We start from the raw sequence: 18,249 nt of genomic DNA on the forward strand, positions 1-18,249 counted from the left end.
TCCATCCTCCTCCCAGAAGGAGACTCAAGGGGGGGAAGACACAAAACTTAATTTAATAGAAATTTTGTTTGTAAGTTCTTACATTCTCAGTGTGAGCCAAGTTGAAACCTGTTACCCCACCCAGAAGTGGCCCAGTCCTGGGAGCAGGGGAGGAAAAGGGGGGGAGGGGATGGGAAGAGCCCCATTCCTCCTCAGTGCTGGGGGGACCAAGATGCCACCCCTTTCTCCTTCCCCCCCAACTCTGGGATCCAGGAAGGAGAGCAGATGGTATCTTAAGCCTGTGGCTTCTCCTCCACACTTCTGTCCCTGGGGTTGGAGGGGAATAACTAAGGGGACCAGAGGGGACAGAAAAGACATGTCAATCAACTGTGACCAGAGCCGGGGTGAAGAGGACTGTAGAATTCAAGACAAAACACCAGTAAAAAAAAAAAAAAAAAAAAAGATAATAAAAAAAAAGAAAGAAAAAAAAGGGAAGAAAAAAATAGGCGGGGAAACAAAACCAAAATTCACCCCAAATCTGAAGCCGCCTAGGAAAAAAGAAAGTTCTGGAGTCTCATAGAGACATTATTTGGCGCACCGGCTCTGTGGCAGGAGCGCTCAGGCCTCAGTCCAGCCCTGGAGGCGGGTGGTCTGGCCTCTACAGCTCGTCCTTAGCCTGGCCAGTAGCATCTTCCTCCTCCTCCTCCTCCTCCTTGTCCTCCTCATCTTCATCCTCATCTTTGTCATCTTCATCCTCCTTGTCCTCTGCCTCCTCTTCCTCCTTGCGCTTCTTGTCTTCCTCCTCTTCTTTTAGCCTCTGCTCCTCATCCTGCTTGTCCTTCATCTGCTTTTCTGCTGCCTGGGTATAGATGGGAGTCCTTTCAGCACCTGGGCCCCCACCTGCTAGTCCCACCTGTTCCTGATCCCAAAGGAGAACCGGCCCCACCTTTGTGACACCCCATGTCTCATTGCCGAACTCCTCTGCGTAGGTCTCATCATTGGTGATGAGGAAGTTGTCAAAGATGGTGCCAGACTTGACCTGGAGGTGGTAAACAAAAGAGATCAGATCATCTGGACAGGGCTCTACCTGTGTACTTGTGTTTCTGTCTGCTACAATGGCTGCATCTGCAAGATGCTAGGTATGGGTAGCACACACTTATAATCCCAGCCGCCTCAGGAGGCTAAAGTAGGGGGATCGAGAGTTTTGACCAGCTTTCAGCTTGATATCCCATACACACACTCAGGAAAAATAAGGTTGTGGACACTGCTGACGTTGATGTTCAAAAGACAAGGTGGGACTGCACTGCTGGGGTTCAAACCCCAGCTCTGCCATTTCATGTCAACGTTCACTTTTCTGCACCTCAGCTTGGTCATCTGTAAAGTAGGGACTCACTCCATTGCACAAATCTTTTGTAGGCACTTAATATGCCTACACTCAGTTGCAGCTAACTCCTCTGTAGCCAGATGAACTGATTTGCATAAAGCACTTTGAGAACCTCAAGGGAGTTGAAACAGAGACAAACTAGGAAATACTAGAGGAAACGTACCAAGCCCAAGGAGCTGATACAAATTCCAAATGCCCAGGGAGGAAGGGCACAAAAGCAGAATGTAGTGGCTCACACCTACAATCTCAGCTCCTCAGGAAACTGAAATCTGAGGATGTGTCTGAAGCAGCCTGGGCAGGTTAAGTCTGTGAGACTCTTCCAATTAATCACAGAAAAAGCTGGAAGTGGAGCTGTGGCAAAAGGAGCTCAGGGATAGTGCCTATATAGAGTTCAAGTCCCAGGACTGGAAAAAAAAATAAAGTATCCCCCCTTTGGAGAGAGACCTGCCTAGATTCAAAGCCCACACACTTGTACCTTTCTCTAGTCTCCCAGGTGACCCAGACTCTGGGGGATACTTGACTCACCTGCCAGAGGTCCAAGCCCAGCACAGCAAAGTTGTCATATGCATAGATGTTGGCATCAGGAGAGTACTCAGGGTTGTCGATCTCTGGATGAATCCATGTGCCCTTGTAATCAGGGTTGTCAATCTGCCGTGGCTTCCACTCACCCTACAGAAGAGAACCAGAAGGTGAGCAGAGATGGGTACACTGCTGAAGCAGAGCCCCAAGCCCTGGCTTGCTTTGTGCAGTCCTAACCCAGGGCCACATGTGTGCTGAGTAGGTGTCCACCCACTGAGCTGGCCCAGTCCCCACACTCACCTTGTACTCAGGGTTCTGAATGACTGGGGGTTCCCACTCTCCATCCATCTCCTCATCCCAGTCCTCAGGCTTCTTTGCATCGGGGTCAGGGATGTGTTCAGGCTTGTCCCAGTCCTAAGGGTACACCAGGAGGTCAGAGTGGATCCTGCTATCCTCCACTCTGTCCAGGGTGGCAGGGGAGAAGCACTGCCCGAGCACCAACCTCAGGCTTGGAGTCTGTGGGGTCATCGATCTTGGCCCGCTCGTCCCAGTCTTCTGGTTTGGAAGCATCAGGGTCCTTGATCTTCTTGGGGGGCAGGAAGTCCCAATCGTCCTCCAAGGAGCCTGACTCCACCTGGCTATTGTCGATCTTCACCTCATAGGTGTTGTCAGGCCGCACAATCAGCGTGTACAGGTGGGTGAACTCATCATCCTGAAGAGGGAGGGAAGGAGAGAGGTGAGCCTCGCCCACCTGGCTAGCCTGGGGCCTCCCATGAATGAGCCTTTTAATGCCAGCCCCAGGCACACCTTGCACCGGATGTCCTTGTTTATCAGCACATTCTTGCCCTTGTAGTTGAAAATGACATGAACCTTCTTGGTGCCAGGACCACAAATGTCTGGGCCTGGGTAGGAAGCAGATCAATTGAGGGTCACAAACTGCACTGCACTTCAAGAAAATCTGATTTCTTTTCCTTTTTGTATGTTTTAAGGAAGGACAGGGTCTTGCTGTGAACTCTATTCTGCCTCAACCTTCCCACACTCCCATATAGTGAGATTACAGCTGTGCGCTACCCTATTAGGTCAGAAAGACCCAATTCCTAAACTCAAGTCTATTAAAGCTGTAAAGATAAGATTGGGATCCTGATTCTGTCCTTAACGGGACTCTATGTAGGGCCCAATAGGAAACTGACTCCTCATTTGTGAACTCAGGAAATACCCTACCTAGGGCAGTGACTACACTACCCAGCAGTCTAGACAGCCATCACTGAAAGTCAGTCTGATAACTTCAGGGTATTTTCTAAACTGAAGATTACCCTCCTGGATTACATGGAATCCACACTCTCTCCACCCACCAACTAAAGAAGAACCACTTACCAAACATGATGTTGTATTCAGAGTCTCCATGCATGTCCTTCTGGTCCAAACTACTGGGAAACAGCTTCACATAGCCGCCCCCACAGTCAATGTTCTGTTCGTGTTTTACTGTGAACTGGACCACTAGCGTCTGACCCTTGTTGCTGAAAGGCTCGAATCTGGCCGACAGGGCGTAAAAACGGGCATCCTGGCTGGTCTGCAGCCCTGAGAATGGGATAGCACTGGGGTCACCATGGAGGGTCCCCTCCTTCCTGGGGCAGAGATGACCTCACCCACTTCTTCATTCCTCCACCAACCCCACAGCTCCAGTGTGATGGACTCCAGCTCTACAGCCAGGAATTCCTCCTGCATCCCAGCACCCGATCCCAGACTCTTCCTACCTTTATCTTTCTCCTGATCACCGTAGAACTTGCCGGAACTGAGAACGAATTTGCCAAAATCTGACTTGTGTTTGGATTCGATCCAGCGAGAAGTCCAATCATCTGGAGGGGGGGGGGCGGAATGGGGTGGTGGCTCAGAGGGGCGGGCAGGTCGGCAGGGTTGGTTCCCGCGGCCCCACCATCCACCTGGAGCTACAAAGCGGCGGCTGGGGGGATGGGTGGGTGGGGCAAGGCAAAGTGAACTCCCTCAAGTCTCCCCTCCCCAATCTCTCGGTTGACATTTTTGTGCGCGGCTTGAGATCCTCGGGCGAACCCAACTCCCACAGCGGGAGGCCGCTGCCTGTTCCGAGCTCCCTAAGGAGGAGAAACAGGAATTGCCCGCGGCTCGGGTCCCGGAGGGCCACCGTGTTGGCCCTCTGAACAATAATTAAGGGCGACAGACAAGGCAGATCCGGGCTGGGGGGGAGGGGACGCCGGCGGAGTCGTTGAGATGGCCTCGAGACCAGAAGCAGGCGTTACCTCCGTCCAGAAACTGCTCCTTGAAGTACACGGCGGGCTCAGCGATAGCCAGGCCGAAGAGGCCGAGCAGTAAGGGCACGGGTAGCAGCATGGCGGGCCGAGGGGGCGGCGGCGCGCGGGCCCTTTAAAACGATCCTCCAGCAGCAGCTCTGCAGTACGGACGGATGCTGCCGCCGGCTGCTCCCTTTTATATCCGCCCGCCTCTCACACCAACCTGGATCGGCCTCAGAGCCCGCCCCTGAACCCTTATCATTGGTCCAGAGTCACAATACTCCCTTATCATTGGACGGCTGGCCGCGCACCATGCTAGGTTGTGCCTCGGAACGCTGGGATCCCAGATGGCCAATTTCTATTGGTTGCAGTACTAGCCAATGAGGGTCGACCACGCGTTGTGGGGGACGCCCTCTGGTGGAGTGGGGGCCACGAGACCCCTCCGGCGAAGTCATGTGACCAGGCCTCTTCCCAACCCCGCCTGCGTCCTCGCGAGTCCGCTCCCCATCTAGTCGTTTAAAGAACCCGCGCGATCGGCCGCTGGTGTCTGGTCCCCGGGTTCGGGACCCCGCCCCACCTTCCTATCCTTTCCGTCCCCTCCGCCTGACTCCCCGCTTCGGCGGAACTCCCCGCCCGCCCGGCCGCGATCGCTTCTCGCCCTTTTCCACCAGGATTGATCTTAGCCTAAGGGGCTGCCATCCCGGGGCTCCCCTTGCACCCCAAAGTTACAGTCAATGCAAGCCAGACAAGCAGACTGCCTGCCGTATTGCTCTGTGCCCCGCAGCCTCTGAAGTGACAGGCGCTCCTGAGATACCAGGAGAGGTGACTCCTAGCCCTTAGATGTGCTGCTGAGCATGCCCATAAATCCTACATGCTTGGGAGGCTGAGATCTGAAGATCACGGTTCGAAGCCAGCCAAGGAAGAAAAGACTTTTATTTAAAAAAAAAAAAAAAAAAAAACAGAAGTGGTGCCTGTGATTCAAGTGGTTTGGAAGTGCCAGCTTGAAGATGTGACTGCAGGTGATGTTGGCTCAGGGTGGAGGGGTGGACAGCATGATTCCTCTTAGCTGTGGCTGTCAGCTCAGCTTCAACTCTTCAGCTGCTAAATGGAAGGGGTCCTTGTTCTGTGGTTTCCCACAAACGGCCTGGCTTTTGCAACTAAAACGGCTGTCACCAGTAGTAACCAGGGGGTTATGCTTGGGAATAAGAAATTCGTCTACAGATGGTCATGGAGATAAGACCCTGATACTGGAGCCCTCCCTGTCCCCCTTGCTATAAAGAGGAAAGAATACTAGGGGTTTTCCAAACAGGAAATGGGACCTGGAGTTGGGGACACTGGAGTAAACTGGGTTGGGGGAAGGGGATAATACTGGCAAAAGGCTGGCTGGAGAGGGGATCTTTAGGAAAACCTGGGAAATAAAGGCTTTGCTCCCCATCCCCCAAAAGTTCGCTACTTAAGTCTTGCCCATCTTGGATGCCTCTGGAAGATACCTAAGTCCAAAGTAACTAGCCCTGGCCTGCTCTCCCACTCTCCCGCTTGTCCCATGTCACACACATGTCAGCTTGAGGTGAATGAACACTGCCTGAGCCCAGATGCAACACTTGACACACAACAGGCTTTAAAAATATTTTGTGGGCTGGGGATATGGCCTAGTGGCAAGAGCTCTTGCCTCATATACTTGAAGCCCTGGGTTCGATTCCCCAGCACCACATATACGGAAAATGGTCAGAAGTGGCGCTGTGACTCAAGTGGCAGAGTGCTAGCCTTGAGCAAGAAGAAGCCAGGGACAGTGCTCAGGCCCTGAGTCCAAGGCCCAGGACTGGCAAAAAAAATAAAAAAAAAATTTTTAATAAAAATATTTTGTTGCTGGGCACTGATGGCTCAGGCCTGTAATCCTAGCTGTTAGGAAAATGGAGAACAGAAAAGGAATAGACTAGACTTGATCAGCCACAGGCTAGGACTGTTTATTGCCAGCGAAGGGCATGGACCTTCCCAGTTCGGAGGTTTTGCAAGATACTGGATTTGGGACTGGGTTTATATGGGTTTTAGCAAGGAAGCAGAAAATTTAAAAAAAATGGGCTATGGTCTCTTGAGGGCCAAGGGCCATGTCCTAAGCCAGGTCCAGAGTGGAATGCTCCATCTGGGGTAAGGGAGCTTTCAGCTAAGCCAAGGTTGGAATGGCCTGCCTGCGGGCAAGCATATGAGGAGTGCCTGATGTTGTGCTTGACCTGGGGGAATAAAGTGGGAGTCATTCCTTCACTAGCTGCTCAGAAGGCTGTGATCTGAAGATGGCAGTTCCAAGCCAGCCCAAACTGGAAAGTCCATGAGACTGTCTGGAATGAACTTGCCAGAAAACCAGAAGTGGTTCTGTAGCTCAAAGTGATAGAGCACTAAGCTTGAACAAAAAGAGCTCAGTAACAGGGCTTCCAGAGTTCAAGCCCTATAGCCAACAAAAATAAATTCAGAGAGAGCACCCAGGGTGTGAGTTCAAGCGTGCGCACGCACACACATGACAAAAACCAGATGTAGTGCACACTAAGGCTGCAGAGGAAGGTGAGAGGACAGTTCAAAGTCTGCCTGGACCACATAGTGAGACTCAAAAAAATAAAAACTGCCTTTTTTTTTTCTTTGTCAGTCTGTCATGGGGCCTGGGCACTGTCCCTGAGCTCTTTTTGCTTGATGAGAGCTCTACTACTTTGAGCCACAGCACCACTTCCGGCTTTATAGTGGTTAATTAGAGATAAATCTCATGGACTTTCCTACTCCAGCTGACTTTGAACCCTAATCCTCAAGTCTCAGCCTTCTGAGTAGCTAGGATTACAGGCATGAACCATCTATGCCCAGCTAAAACTATTGCTTTTTCTAACATAGTCTCTTCCCGCACATGATCAATCATTGGTCATTTGAAATGTGGATGGTCTCAATGAGATTTGCTACAAGTGTAAAACATATGTTTGATTTTAAAGACTTAATATGAGAAAAGAGTAGCAAATATTTCATTAGCAATGTTTTGGTTTTTTTCTTCTCCTTCCCAGGGCCTCATGCTCTCACTTCTTTACTGCTGCTCAGCTGATGCTCTACCATCATATGCTCAAACCATACCTCCAGTCCAGGATCTTCCTGGTCTATTGGAGAAAGAATCTTTGAGAACTTCTGCCCTGGTTGGTTTCAAACCACTCTCTTCCAGGTCTTAGTCTTCTGCGTATGTAGGATAACCTGGGTGAGCCAGCTTACTGGGGCCTGGCTGGTACTAAAGTTTGCTACTTATTCTCTATCATGAATGACATCCAAGAAATGTTTATAGGGCAGAAATGAGTGCATGTTTGCTCACCCATCATCCAAAAACTTAGGATCTAGGAAGAGTCCATAGATACCTCAAAATTATGGTGTCTTTAGAACTTAATACTCTAAATTTAGTGTGTGAAATGCATCAAATAAATCACCCTTATTCATCCAAGGTCAAGATTCCAAATTTAAGCTAATCTAGATGTGTGAGATTAATTTCTAAGAAATAAATTCTCCAGCTAGCTCTGGCAAGGAGCCAGATGCAAGCCCCAGAGTCCTGGAAACCTTATTCTTTAGATAGCAGTTCCATATGCATCCCAGAGTGGCCTTGAACTTGAGATTCTCCTGCCTCAGCCTCCAGAGTATTGGGATTACAGACATGAGCCATCACACTGAAGTCACTATAAGAAAAATTGTAATTTTTTCTCATGGCTTTCATTTCATTTCTATATTGCCCTGATAGTACATCTCCCGAGAACATTAGCAAGGGAACAGGGTCTGAAAAAACTTATAGTTTCTATCATATTATCCTCTGAGCCTGTTTTCCCACCTGTAAAATGGGAGTTAAATCAGTATCTACAGCATACATTTTGAAAATAATCAACTTAGATTTTTTTCTCTCTTTTTTTTTTGGTCAGGATAGGGTTTGAACTCAGGTGTCTTATACAAGGCAAGCACTCCATCACCTGAGCCACACTCTCAGCTCTTTTGTTCATAGTGTATTTTTTTGGTGCCAGTCCTAGGGCTTGAACTTAGAGCTTGGGTGCTATCCTTGAGTTTTTTTTATGCTCGAAGTTAATACCCTACCACTTGAGCCACAGATCCACTTTTGGCTTTTTTAGTGTTTATAAGAGTCTTATGGACTCTCCAGCCTGGGCTGATTTTGAATTGTGATCCTCAGATCTCAGCCTCCTCAGTACCTAGGATTGCAGGTGTGAACCACCAGCACCTAGCCCATACTGTTTTTGTCTTTGCCAGTTCTGGGGCTTGAACTTTGGGCCTGGGTCCTGTCCCTGAACCTCTTTGTGCTCAAGGCTAGCCCCAGCCCCAGACTCCCTTTGAAAATCTCAAACTAGGGTGGAGAGGGAATGAGGGAGAGTGACAGAGAGGGTCTATTTGGTCAAGATACCTTGTATCCATGGAAGCACGGAAATATCACAATGACACCTCTTGCACAAGGAATTCATGCTAATAACAACATTAAAATAATAAAGTTTAAAAACAAAAACTTGGAAGTGGTTAGCACAATGATTCTTTCTGGAACCCATTGCCTAGTTCAAGAGAGAATCCTAGGTGGGCAGAAGTCCAAAGAAAACGACTCCCCCTCCCCCCCCCCAAGAAAGTGAACTTAAATCTAAGGGGTGTGGTTGCACCCTAAACAAAACTGTCCCCTTTCAAGTCATCCGTAGGACCTGGCTGGTCAACCTAACGAAACAGACTGAGCCCAACCAATCCTGAGTGTCCATCGCCACACTTAAGATGGCGACGCCCAGAGGCATGCACGACAGGACGCCACACTCAAGATGGCCGCTCTTCCTGTTCCGCCCCTCAGGCCCCGCCCCCAGGCTTTGAACACGCGGTGCGCACTGGTTGCAGCCATGGCGGACGGTCCGGTGGCGGATCTGCTGCTTCGGCGCCTGGACGCGGCCGATGGCGGCCTGGACAGCGCGGAGCTGGCGACCCAGCTGGGCGTGGAGCACCAGGCGGTGGTGGGCGCCGTGAAGAGCCTGCAGGCTCTAGGCGAGGTGAGCTCGTACCCCGTAGTCGTGATGGTGATGGTGATGGGAGTGGGGGGTGTCACCTCGCTTTTGCAGCTGCGATCGCTTTGCAGAGAAAAACCCTGGCCCCAGGCCCAGCGGCCTCAGGTCCAGTTCGGGACATGTTGTGTCCCGCCGGGGACTATGGAACGGATGAATTTGGGGGTATACGGGTGTCCCTCGGTCGGGAAACGTCTGTGGAGTCTGATGAATGACCTCGGTACCTGGGGCTGGGGTTGGGGTATGGTGGCGGGCCAGGAAGACGGTATTGCTGCCCTAATGGAGCTTACGATCTAATCAGAGAGGTTCCCAAATGATCAGAGGGGTGTGTGTGTGTGTGTGTGTGTCGGGGGAACCTAGCTGTGATGGCTCTCGCAGACTTGGGGTGCAGGGAAAAAGCCCCAGTGGAGGATGGGACAGCATCCCATCCCACCTCTGTGGAGAGGAAAAGCATACTTTTTAGGGATCGTGGGGAAGAGACAGAAATGTGGGAAGCACTGGGTTCTCTTGGGGGGGGGGGTGTGGACGAGGGGTCTGGATCAGAAGGGTTTAGCAACTTTCCCAGGGTCACGTAGCAAGTGAAGAGTTGAACTGGGATTGAAGGAGTAGGGAGGTAGAGCCTGCAGGCCTCTTACATCTAAGCCTTGTCTTGCTCTCAACCAGAGGACAAGAGAGACAACATCATGACTGAATTGCAAGGCCATGTAGGGCATTTATCTCCCAGGAGTACTAGGGTGCTTACAGCAGGGGTTGGAGCCTGTCAGATATGTGTGGCTTCTATACCACCTTTAGGAAGGACTGGCAGGGGCAAGACTGGAGGCTAGGAGGTGAGGACCCAAGCTTAGGTGGTATGGTGTTTGATTTGGGGGAAGCAGTTGGCCTGAGAGTCAAGGTGACAGTGGGGGTCGGGAGATAGGGGTAAATCCCAGCATTTTGATGGGGCTAGGTGGAGGGGGATGGAGTCACAGAGAAACATTCTGGGGACTCACCCAGGAAGCTAGATCCATGACACCAGAGTCTGGGCTGTTTGTTTGTTTGCCAGTCCTGGGGCTTCGACAGAGGGCCTGAGCACTGTCCCAGGCTTCTTTTTGCTCAAGGCTAACACTACCACTTGAGCCACAGTGATACTTCTGGCTTTTTCTGTTTATGTGGTGCTGAGGAATCAAACCCAGGGCTTCATGTATGTGAGGTAAGCACTTTACCACTAGGCCATATTCCCAGCCCCTGGGCTGCTTATTTTTAAAGAGAAGCTCTGTACCTACCTTGGTCTACGTGTTACTTGTTGTCTAATCTTTGCTGTAATTCTGGGATGATGGCATTGTTACTGTCCCCATTTTGCAGATAGGATAAATGATACTCAGCATAGATCAGTAACTGGAACAGTGTCACTAGTAGGGGCTGGTGAAACTGGATTCTAAATTTGTGTTCAGATTGTGGAGATCAAAGTTATGGTGGAAGCCAGGTATGGATGGGCTCACCTATAATCCTCCTATTTTGGGAGCTGAGATAAGATTATCAGAGTCCAAGACAGGCTGGGTAAAAGTAAGAGACCCTATGTGAAAAACAAACTAAAGTAAAAAGTTCTGGGAGTGGAGGAGCATGGCTCAAGTGGTCCGGCTCCTGCCTAGCAAGCATGAGGCCCTGAGTTCAGTTTCAAGTATGACTGAGAAAATTAAAAATAAGACATTATGGTGTCTGCATGACAGTATTTTATGAATACAAAGTGATAGAATTTGTATGAGTCAAAGGATTAAATAATGACAATTTAGTTCTATGTAATGACAGTAGAAGCAGCGATACAGTAACAATAGAATAGTAATTAGAATTTATGAAGTGTTTAGCTCAGTGTGGTGGTGCACACCTAGAATCACAGTTCTGTGAGAGGCAGAGGCAGCCTGGGCTGCAAGACCCTGTCTCAAAATTAATCAAGCAAAAAGGCGAGGCATGGAGCACTTGCCTATCATACAGGAGGCTAAGGTTTCATCTCCAGCACCCAAAAGCTGGAGGTGGTGCTCTGGTTCAAGTAGTAGAGCACTATCCTTGAGTGAGAAAGTCAAGCAAACACAAGGCCCTAGTTCAAGCTCCCATAACAGCACTCCCCCCCAGCCCCCCAAAAAGAACTTTGTCACATGAAGGACATCAAGACTGGGCTAGGGGAAGTCCTGCCTTGGGGTCCCTTTGCTGGGATGCAAAGTAGCCTCAGAGGCTGGGTTTCAATTCTCAGGCTCAGGTGCTGCCTTGGGGAGAGGTCTGTCTCTGAACCCCACTTTGACCTGGGTGCTCCCCTTCTCCCTGCAGGTGATCGAGGCTGAGCTTCGCTCCACCAAGCGCTGGGAGCTGACTACTGAGGGCGAGGAGATTGCTCGGGAGGGCAGCCATGAGGCCCGCGTGTTTCAGAGTGTACCCCCGGAGGGCTTGGCTCAGAGCGAGCTCATGGTATTTGCTTGGAGGCAGGGATGGGGGGGGCTTTGCAGGGTACTCATTCGCTCACCCCTGCCTTATCTTCCCCCCTCCCCCCAGCGGCTGCCCAGCGGGAAGGTGGGCTTCAGCAAGGCCATGTCAAACAAGTGGATACGTGTGGATAAGAGTGCAGCTGAGGGGCCCCGTGTGTTCCGTATGGTAAGTCTCCCTGAACACTGGCATGTGGGCTCTCTCTCGACTTCCCCTTGCTTGGGGGGGGGGAAGGGGCTTGTCCGCCCCTTCCTGGGTGGTCCATTATCGCTCATGGGGGAGCGATGGCCACAGGTAGCCTTGGTGGCGTGTGGTCGCAGGGTGCCCCAAAACCACCAAGAACAACACAGATGCGCGGCTCCTGGAGAAAACCTCTAGGGCTTCTGCTTATTCAAATGAGGAGCCTCCCAGATATACCCCAAAGGCGGGCACAAGAGAGGGGGGCCTCTGATTGGTCCCAAGGAGCTGTCCCTCAAATGATGTCAGGAGACTTCCTTTGTTGGCAGAGGTCCAGCCCCCTATGGATGGGCCCCTGGGGTACCCCTCCACCATAGCACATGTGCTAGCCCCAGGGACAGGGGCTTCTCTTCCTGTTAAAGACAGGAAGGGGAGGGACAGGCCGAGGTCAGCTGTGGCCCCTTAAAGGTGCAGCTGACCCCAACACTGGCACACGTGGTGGGGGAGCCTGCAGGGGTACCCCGCCTCATACCTCGCTTCCCGCAGGTGGAGACAGTAGAGGATGAGGTGCAGTGGCGGCTCCAGTTGGTTCGTGGGGGACAGGCAGAGAAACTGGCTGAAAAAGAAAGAAATGAACTGCGGAAGAGGAAGCTGCTGACCGAAGTGTGAGTGGCTAGGGCTGTGGAGGAGACCCTGACTCCCCCCAGTTGCTCTTTACATCTGCATATGTGACCCCAGGGTCTTTGCCCATGCTGCTAAGAACTTGTCTTCCCATGGATCTTCCGGGTCCATCCTTAGCCAGGCACCAGTGGCTCACACCTATAATTCTAGCTACTCAAGAGGCTGAGATCTGAAGATCAAGTTAGAGCCTACTCTTACCTCCAAATAACTAGTCTTAAAAAAAAAATAGCCAGAATAGAGCTGTGCCTCAAGTGGTGCAACACCAGCCTCGAGCAGAAAAGCTAGTGATAGTACAAAGACTTGGGCTCAAGTTTTAGTGCTAGCACATACACAAAAAGGTCTACCTTTCCTGACCTTGGCCAAGCCACTTGGCCTTTTTTGGGCTCAGTTTCCCTGTCTGTACAACAGCTCCTTCTCACTGGGCTGTGGGATGACAGAGCCTTCTAGATTTCACCCGACATGCATTCCCAGGTATTGGCTGTGTCTTGACCAGACACTGGCACACATTAGGCTGCCTGCATATTTGTTGAATGACTATATGAGTGAACACAGGCAGGTGGCCACCCGAGATGACCTGTCTCTTTCTCCCCTGGGTGCAGGACCCTGAAGACCTACTGGGTAAGCAAAGGCAAGGCCTTCAGCACCAGTATCTCCAAGCAGGAGGCAGAGCTGAGCCCAGAGATGATCTCCAGGTAGCCCAGGTGCCAGGCTGTGCCCAGGTGAGGCTGGGGAGGGGGAGGTGCTAGGCAGCCTTCACCAGGCTGGGGCACCCCATATCCCCTCCACAGTGGCTCCTGGCGGAATCGGCCCTTCAAGCCCTATAACTTCTCAGCTCATGGTGTGCCCCCCGACAGTGGTCACCTGCACCCCTTACTCAAGGTCCGCTCCCAGTTCCGGCAAATCTTCCTGGAAATGGGGTGAGCACAGGACTCAGGGTGGGCATGGCATGGGTACAGCACCTGGGCACAGGCAAGATTACATCAGGCTTGTCTTCCCCTAGATTCACCGAGATGCCAACAGACAACTTCATTGAAAGCTCTTTCTGGAACTTTGACGCCCTCTTCCAGCCCCAGCAGCACCCTGCAAGGGACCAGCACGACACCTTCTTCTTGCGAGGTGGTCTGGCTGGGGTGGCTGAGGGGCCCTTGGTCTCTGCTCACCATTGCCAATGTCTGCTTTCCTCTGAACATCCCAGGGGTGTGTACCCCAGGGCCTTAGCTCCAGCTGCGCCCTCTACCAAGTATGTTTGCTCCAGATCTTTAGGGCCACCCTGGCAACTGAGGTTGAGTGCAGTGGTTCAGCACTCACTTAGTCTGTGCCAGGGCCTGGCTTCTCTCCCCAGTACCCAACAGGTAAAGGAAATCCACAGCAGATGGTTCTCCGTTCCCCTCCTTTGTGCTACCATCTCTGTTCACACCCAAGTCGTGGCCAGGAAGGAGACAGTGGGGTGGGTGGGTGATAAATTCTGATCTCAGTTTAAACAAAGTCAAAGTGAGGGAGGAGGCCATATTTGCAGAGTGGGAGCTCTAGATGGGGGCATGGCCAGTGCCAAGGTCCTGAGGCTAGAGTACTATCAGAGAGGCATGGGAGGGAGAACACAAAGGCAGGGACAGGTCTGGTGCAGGTACCTTTGGGTAAGATGGGAGCCCCAGAGGGTTCTGGGCTAGAGGTGTCAGAGGAGCATGGTTTAAGTGGTAGAGCACCTGCCTAGCAAGTGCAAGTCCTGAGTTCAAGTCTCATGTCTGCTGTTTGGTGCTGTGTCTTGCCAGATCCAGCTGAGGCCCTGCAGCTGCCCATGGACTACGTGCAGCGGGTGAAGCGTACCCACTCTCAGGGAGGCTACGGTTCCCAGGGGTGAGGCTGGCCAGAGACTGGGCCTGGGGACTGGGGCGGGAGGCTGGGGCCAGGGCCCCATGTGGCCCACACGCCTTCTGTTTTCTCTGCAGTTACAAGTACAGCTGGAAGCTGGAGGAGGCCAAGAAGAACCTCCTGCGCACCCACACCACCTCGGCCAGCGCCCGGGCCCTTTACCACCTGGCCCAGAAGGTGCGGAGTGGCCTGGGCAGGCGGGGTGGCTGGCTCTGGCTGGCCTCTGGGCCTTCTGACCCCCACCTGGGCCCGACCTGGCCTGGCTGTTGCCCCCCCAGAAGCCCTTCACGCCAGCCAAGTACTTCTCCATTGACCGCGTGTTCCGCAACGAAACTCTGGATGCCACGCACCTGGCTGAGTTCCACCAGATCGAGGGCGTGGTGGCGGACCATGGGCTCACCCTGGGCCACCTCATGGGCGTCTTGCGAGAGTTCTTCACTAAGCTGGGTGAGCTGGCTGGGCAGGGGCCCAGGGGAGGGCACATGAGGGGAACACGGGAGGTCGCTGCCGTCATCACCCATCTCCTGTCCCCTCCAGGAATCACACAGCTCCGCTTCAAGCCGGCCTACAACCCCTACACAGAGCCCAGCATGGAGGTGTTCAGCTACCACCAAGGTCTGGGGCACCCACAGCTTGGCCTGCGTCTCCCTTCCTGCCCTCCCCCTGCCATGTGACACCTCATCTTTATTCTGTCCTGCAGGCTTGAAGAAGTGGGTGGAAGTCGGGAACTCGGGCCTCTTTCGGCCAGAGATGCTCCTGCCCATGGGGCTCCCTGAGAATGTGTCAGTCATTGCCTGGGGCCTCTCCCTGGAGCGGTGAGTGCCCAGGGTTGCCTGCCTTGGGCTGGTTCACTCACTCATTCACTCATTCATTTCTCTGGCAAGCCTCTGGTAGGATCTGTTCTGGTGTGTTGACACGTGTGGCAGTACCTTTGTCTGCCACTGTGCTTGGGTCCTAGAGCAATCCTGATGAACACTGGCAAGCCCAGGGAGTAAACTCAGCCAATAGTCTAGGCTGTGTGTTGCAGTGCGGGCACTGCCACAGAGGGGACAAGACCTGGCTCAGATAAGGGAGTTAGGGATGGCTTCACAGAGGAGGCGTCCCCTGAGCAGACTGGGGATGTCTCATACAGACAGTGCAAAGGCCCTGAAGCTTGGCTGGGCCTGGTGGGTCTAGAGAGCAGCCCAAGAGCAAGGTGGCTAAGGGGAGGGAGCAAGGGGGCAAATGGGAGGACATGAGGGCAGGGAGGTGACAGGACCCATGAAGGTATTGGGGGTCACAGAGAAGACTGGCTTTTCCTCAGCAGATGGAGCCCTCAGGTTCTGAGCAAAGAATCTGAGCTGCCTCCGAGGTAAAACTCACTTCCCCTTCCAGCCCGACCATGATCAAGTACAGTATCAACAACATCCGGGAACTCGTGGGTCACAAGGTGAACCTGCAGATGGTGTACGACAGTCCCCTGTGCCGCCTGGATGCTGACACGCCTGCGCCCCCACACACACAGGAGGCTGCATGACCCGAGGCCCCGCTGCCCCTCACCAGTGACCTCACTGTATTTATGAGGCCTCTGTGAGGCCAGCCCTTCCCTCTCCCCCACTCATCTAGCCAGCTGCTGGCTCCTTGTGCCACCTGTGGGCTGTCCAGCTGCAAAGCTGGGCGTGTTGCCCTGCTGTGCAATAAAGTGGGCAGTGGCCCTCCCGTGGAGTCTCCCTAAGGGTCCAAGTGGGGTCCTTCCAGCTCAGTCTTGAGCTGGATCTGGAAGAAACTGGGTGAGGGAGCCCTAGAGAGAGGGCTGCAGAGTGGAGGTGGGGCCTTCCCAGGCTGAGCCAGGTTGTCTGGAGAAAGAGCAACTCCATTGATGGTAATCGTTAGTCACCTACCAGAGCCGAGCTCTCCAAAACCATAAAATGGATGGCTCATATTCCTAAAGTACCGAGTGTCAGTGGCTCACATCTGTATTCCAACTAAGCACCAAAAATATAAGTAATGTGGCTCCAGTGGTAGAGCACTAGCCTTGAGCACAAGAACTCAGAGGATAGTGCCCAGGCCTTGAGTTCAAACTCTAGAACTTGCACACAAAGCCAGGCTAAAGACCCTGCTCTAGTGGTAGAGTGCCAGTTGAAGGCTGAGTTCAGATGCTGATATTGGGGTGGAGGGGAGCTGGGCGCTAGTAGCTCATGCCTGTAATCTTAATTACCCAGGAGGCTGAGATCTGAAGATTGTGGTTCAAGGCCAGCCTGGGCACGAAAGTCCGCAAGACTCTTATTTCCAATTAACCACCCAAAGGAAAACCGAAGTAGAACTGTGGCTCAAGTGGTAGACTACTAGGCCTTGAGCTGAAGAGCTCAGGAACAGTGCCCAGGCCCAGACTTAAAGCCCCATGACCAATTCCCCAACCCCCCTCCCCCACAAAAAAAGGTTTTGGTAGTATATTCCTGTAACCCCAGCATTCAAGTTAAAAAAGAAAAAAAAATCCACTAATCGTAGCTAATCAGGAGGCTGAAATCTGAGAACTGAAGTTCAAAATAAACCCAGGCAGACAAATCCAAGAGACTGACCTCTAATTAGCCAGTAAAAAGCCAGAGCCTAGCACTAATGGCTCACACCTATAATCCTAGCTACTCAGGCTAAGATCTCAGGATCACAATTTGAAGCTAGCATGGAGCATAAAGACGCTCAGGGACCACACCCAGGCCCTGAGTTCAAGCCCCAAGACTGAGGGGGAAAAAAGCTAGGTGTGGAGGTGTGGCTCAAGTGGTAGAGTGTCAGACTTAAGAGAAAAAGCCATGCAAGATCCTGAGGGCCTGGATTCAAGCCCCTGTACCTGTTCAGGCACACACAAAACAAAGTAGGCCCACTTTAGAGAAATCAAAGCTGCTAGAGTCCACGGCTCTTACCAGAAAGTATGATCTGCTACAGGGTTTAAACAATTGAGCTGTAGGCTGTTATCCGGGTTTTACCGTAGCCCAAGCTGACTTTGAACTTCTGAGTGTCTGGGATTATTTAGAATTATGCATGTGGGTTTTTTTGGGGGATGGGGATGGGGTGGGAGTGGTCCTGGGGCTTCAACTGAGGGCCTGGGCTGCTGCCCCTGAGCCTCTGTTAAAGGCTAGGACTCTACCACTTGAGCCACAGCACCCCTTTTCAGCCTTTTGTTGGTGGTGATGAGTCACACAGACTCTTACCTGCTCAGGCTGGCTTTAAACTGCAATTCTCAGATCTCTGCATTCTAATAGTTAAGCTTACTGGCGGGAGATACCAGTGCCCAGTTTACAAGAAGTAGGTATGAATATGGAACCTGGCTCTTGCTAGGCAGGTGTTCTGCCATCTGAACCACACTTCTAGTCAGATTCTTAGGTATATTTGTAACATACTCTCAATCTGGATCTCTTATGAATTGTTACTGTTATTAAGGATGATTTTTCATGACCAAAAGTTCTTTTTGTAAAGAGAACTTTTTTAATTTTTGCCGACGTGCTGGGGAATCGAACCCAGGGCCCCATGCATGCCAGGCAAGCCTTCTACCGCTAAGCCACATTCCCAGCCCCGGCCTTTTTTTCTTTTTTGCCAGTTGTGCACCCCTGCAATCCTCACACTCTGGAAGCTGGTCCAGATACCTAGTTCGAGGCCAGCCTCGATGCCATAGAGCAATCTCATGCGTGAAGTCTAACATTAGGTTCCCAGCGTCGCTGGGAAAACAAACTCCAGACAACAGAGGCTAAGACAAAAAATGTAGGGAGCTACACGGTTTGCAGGCCTGGGGCCATTTGGGTCTTTGAGTATGCGCACTGCGCAAGGCGCCGGCTGGGCGCTCATCGCTAGCACAGCCCAACCGCCACCTAACGGCCGGCCGGGTCTGTCTGAGCGCGCAGGTCCCTTGGGG

The 18,249-nt window shown here is 52.2% G+C and overlaps 2 protein-coding genes across 2 annotated transcripts; one reads left to right on the forward strand and one right to left on the reverse strand.

Moving 5' to 3' along the window:
* Window positions 1–34: 34 nt before the first annotated feature.
* Window positions 35–4,314, reverse strand: Calr (calreticulin). Its single transcript, XM_048342400.1, has 9 exons — window positions 4,156–4,314; window positions 3,637–3,738; window positions 3,257–3,460; window positions 2,690–2,784; window positions 2,385–2,594; window positions 2,183–2,296; window positions 1,889–2,032; window positions 926–1,018; window positions 35–838 (listed from the first exon to the last, which is right to left on the reverse strand). Exons 1-9 carry the CDS (start codon window positions 4,244–4,246, stop codon window positions 638–640), a joined length of 1,254 nt encoding a protein of 417 aa, XP_048198357.1. The 5' UTR covers window positions 4,247–4,314; the 3' UTR covers window positions 35–637.
* Window positions 4,315–9,022: 4,708 nt separating this feature from the next.
* Farsa (phenylalanyl-tRNA synthetase subunit alpha) lies at window positions 9,023–16,075 on the forward strand. The gene is made up of 13 exons (XM_048342393.1): window positions 9,023–9,176; window positions 11,487–11,624; window positions 11,709–11,807; window positions 12,363–12,481; window positions 13,097–13,189; window positions 13,286–13,414; window positions 13,498–13,613; window positions 14,267–14,351; window positions 14,444–14,543; window positions 14,645–14,813; window positions 14,904–14,981; window positions 15,067–15,181; window positions 15,741–16,075. Exons 1-13 carry the CDS (start codon window positions 9,030–9,032, stop codon window positions 15,880–15,882), a joined length of 1,530 nt encoding a protein of 509 aa, XP_048198350.1. The 5' UTR covers window positions 9,023–9,029; the 3' UTR covers window positions 15,883–16,075.
* The last annotated feature ends 2,174 nt before the right edge of the window (window positions 16,076–18,249 follow it).

Source organism: Perognathus longimembris, chromosome 3 (assembly GCF_023159225.1).
Source record: "Perognathus longimembris pacificus isolate PPM17 chromosome 3, ASM2315922v1, whole genome shotgun sequence".
In the NCBI taxonomy this organism is placed as follows: domain Eukaryota; kingdom Metazoa; phylum Chordata; class Mammalia; order Rodentia; family Heteromyidae; genus Perognathus; species Perognathus longimembris.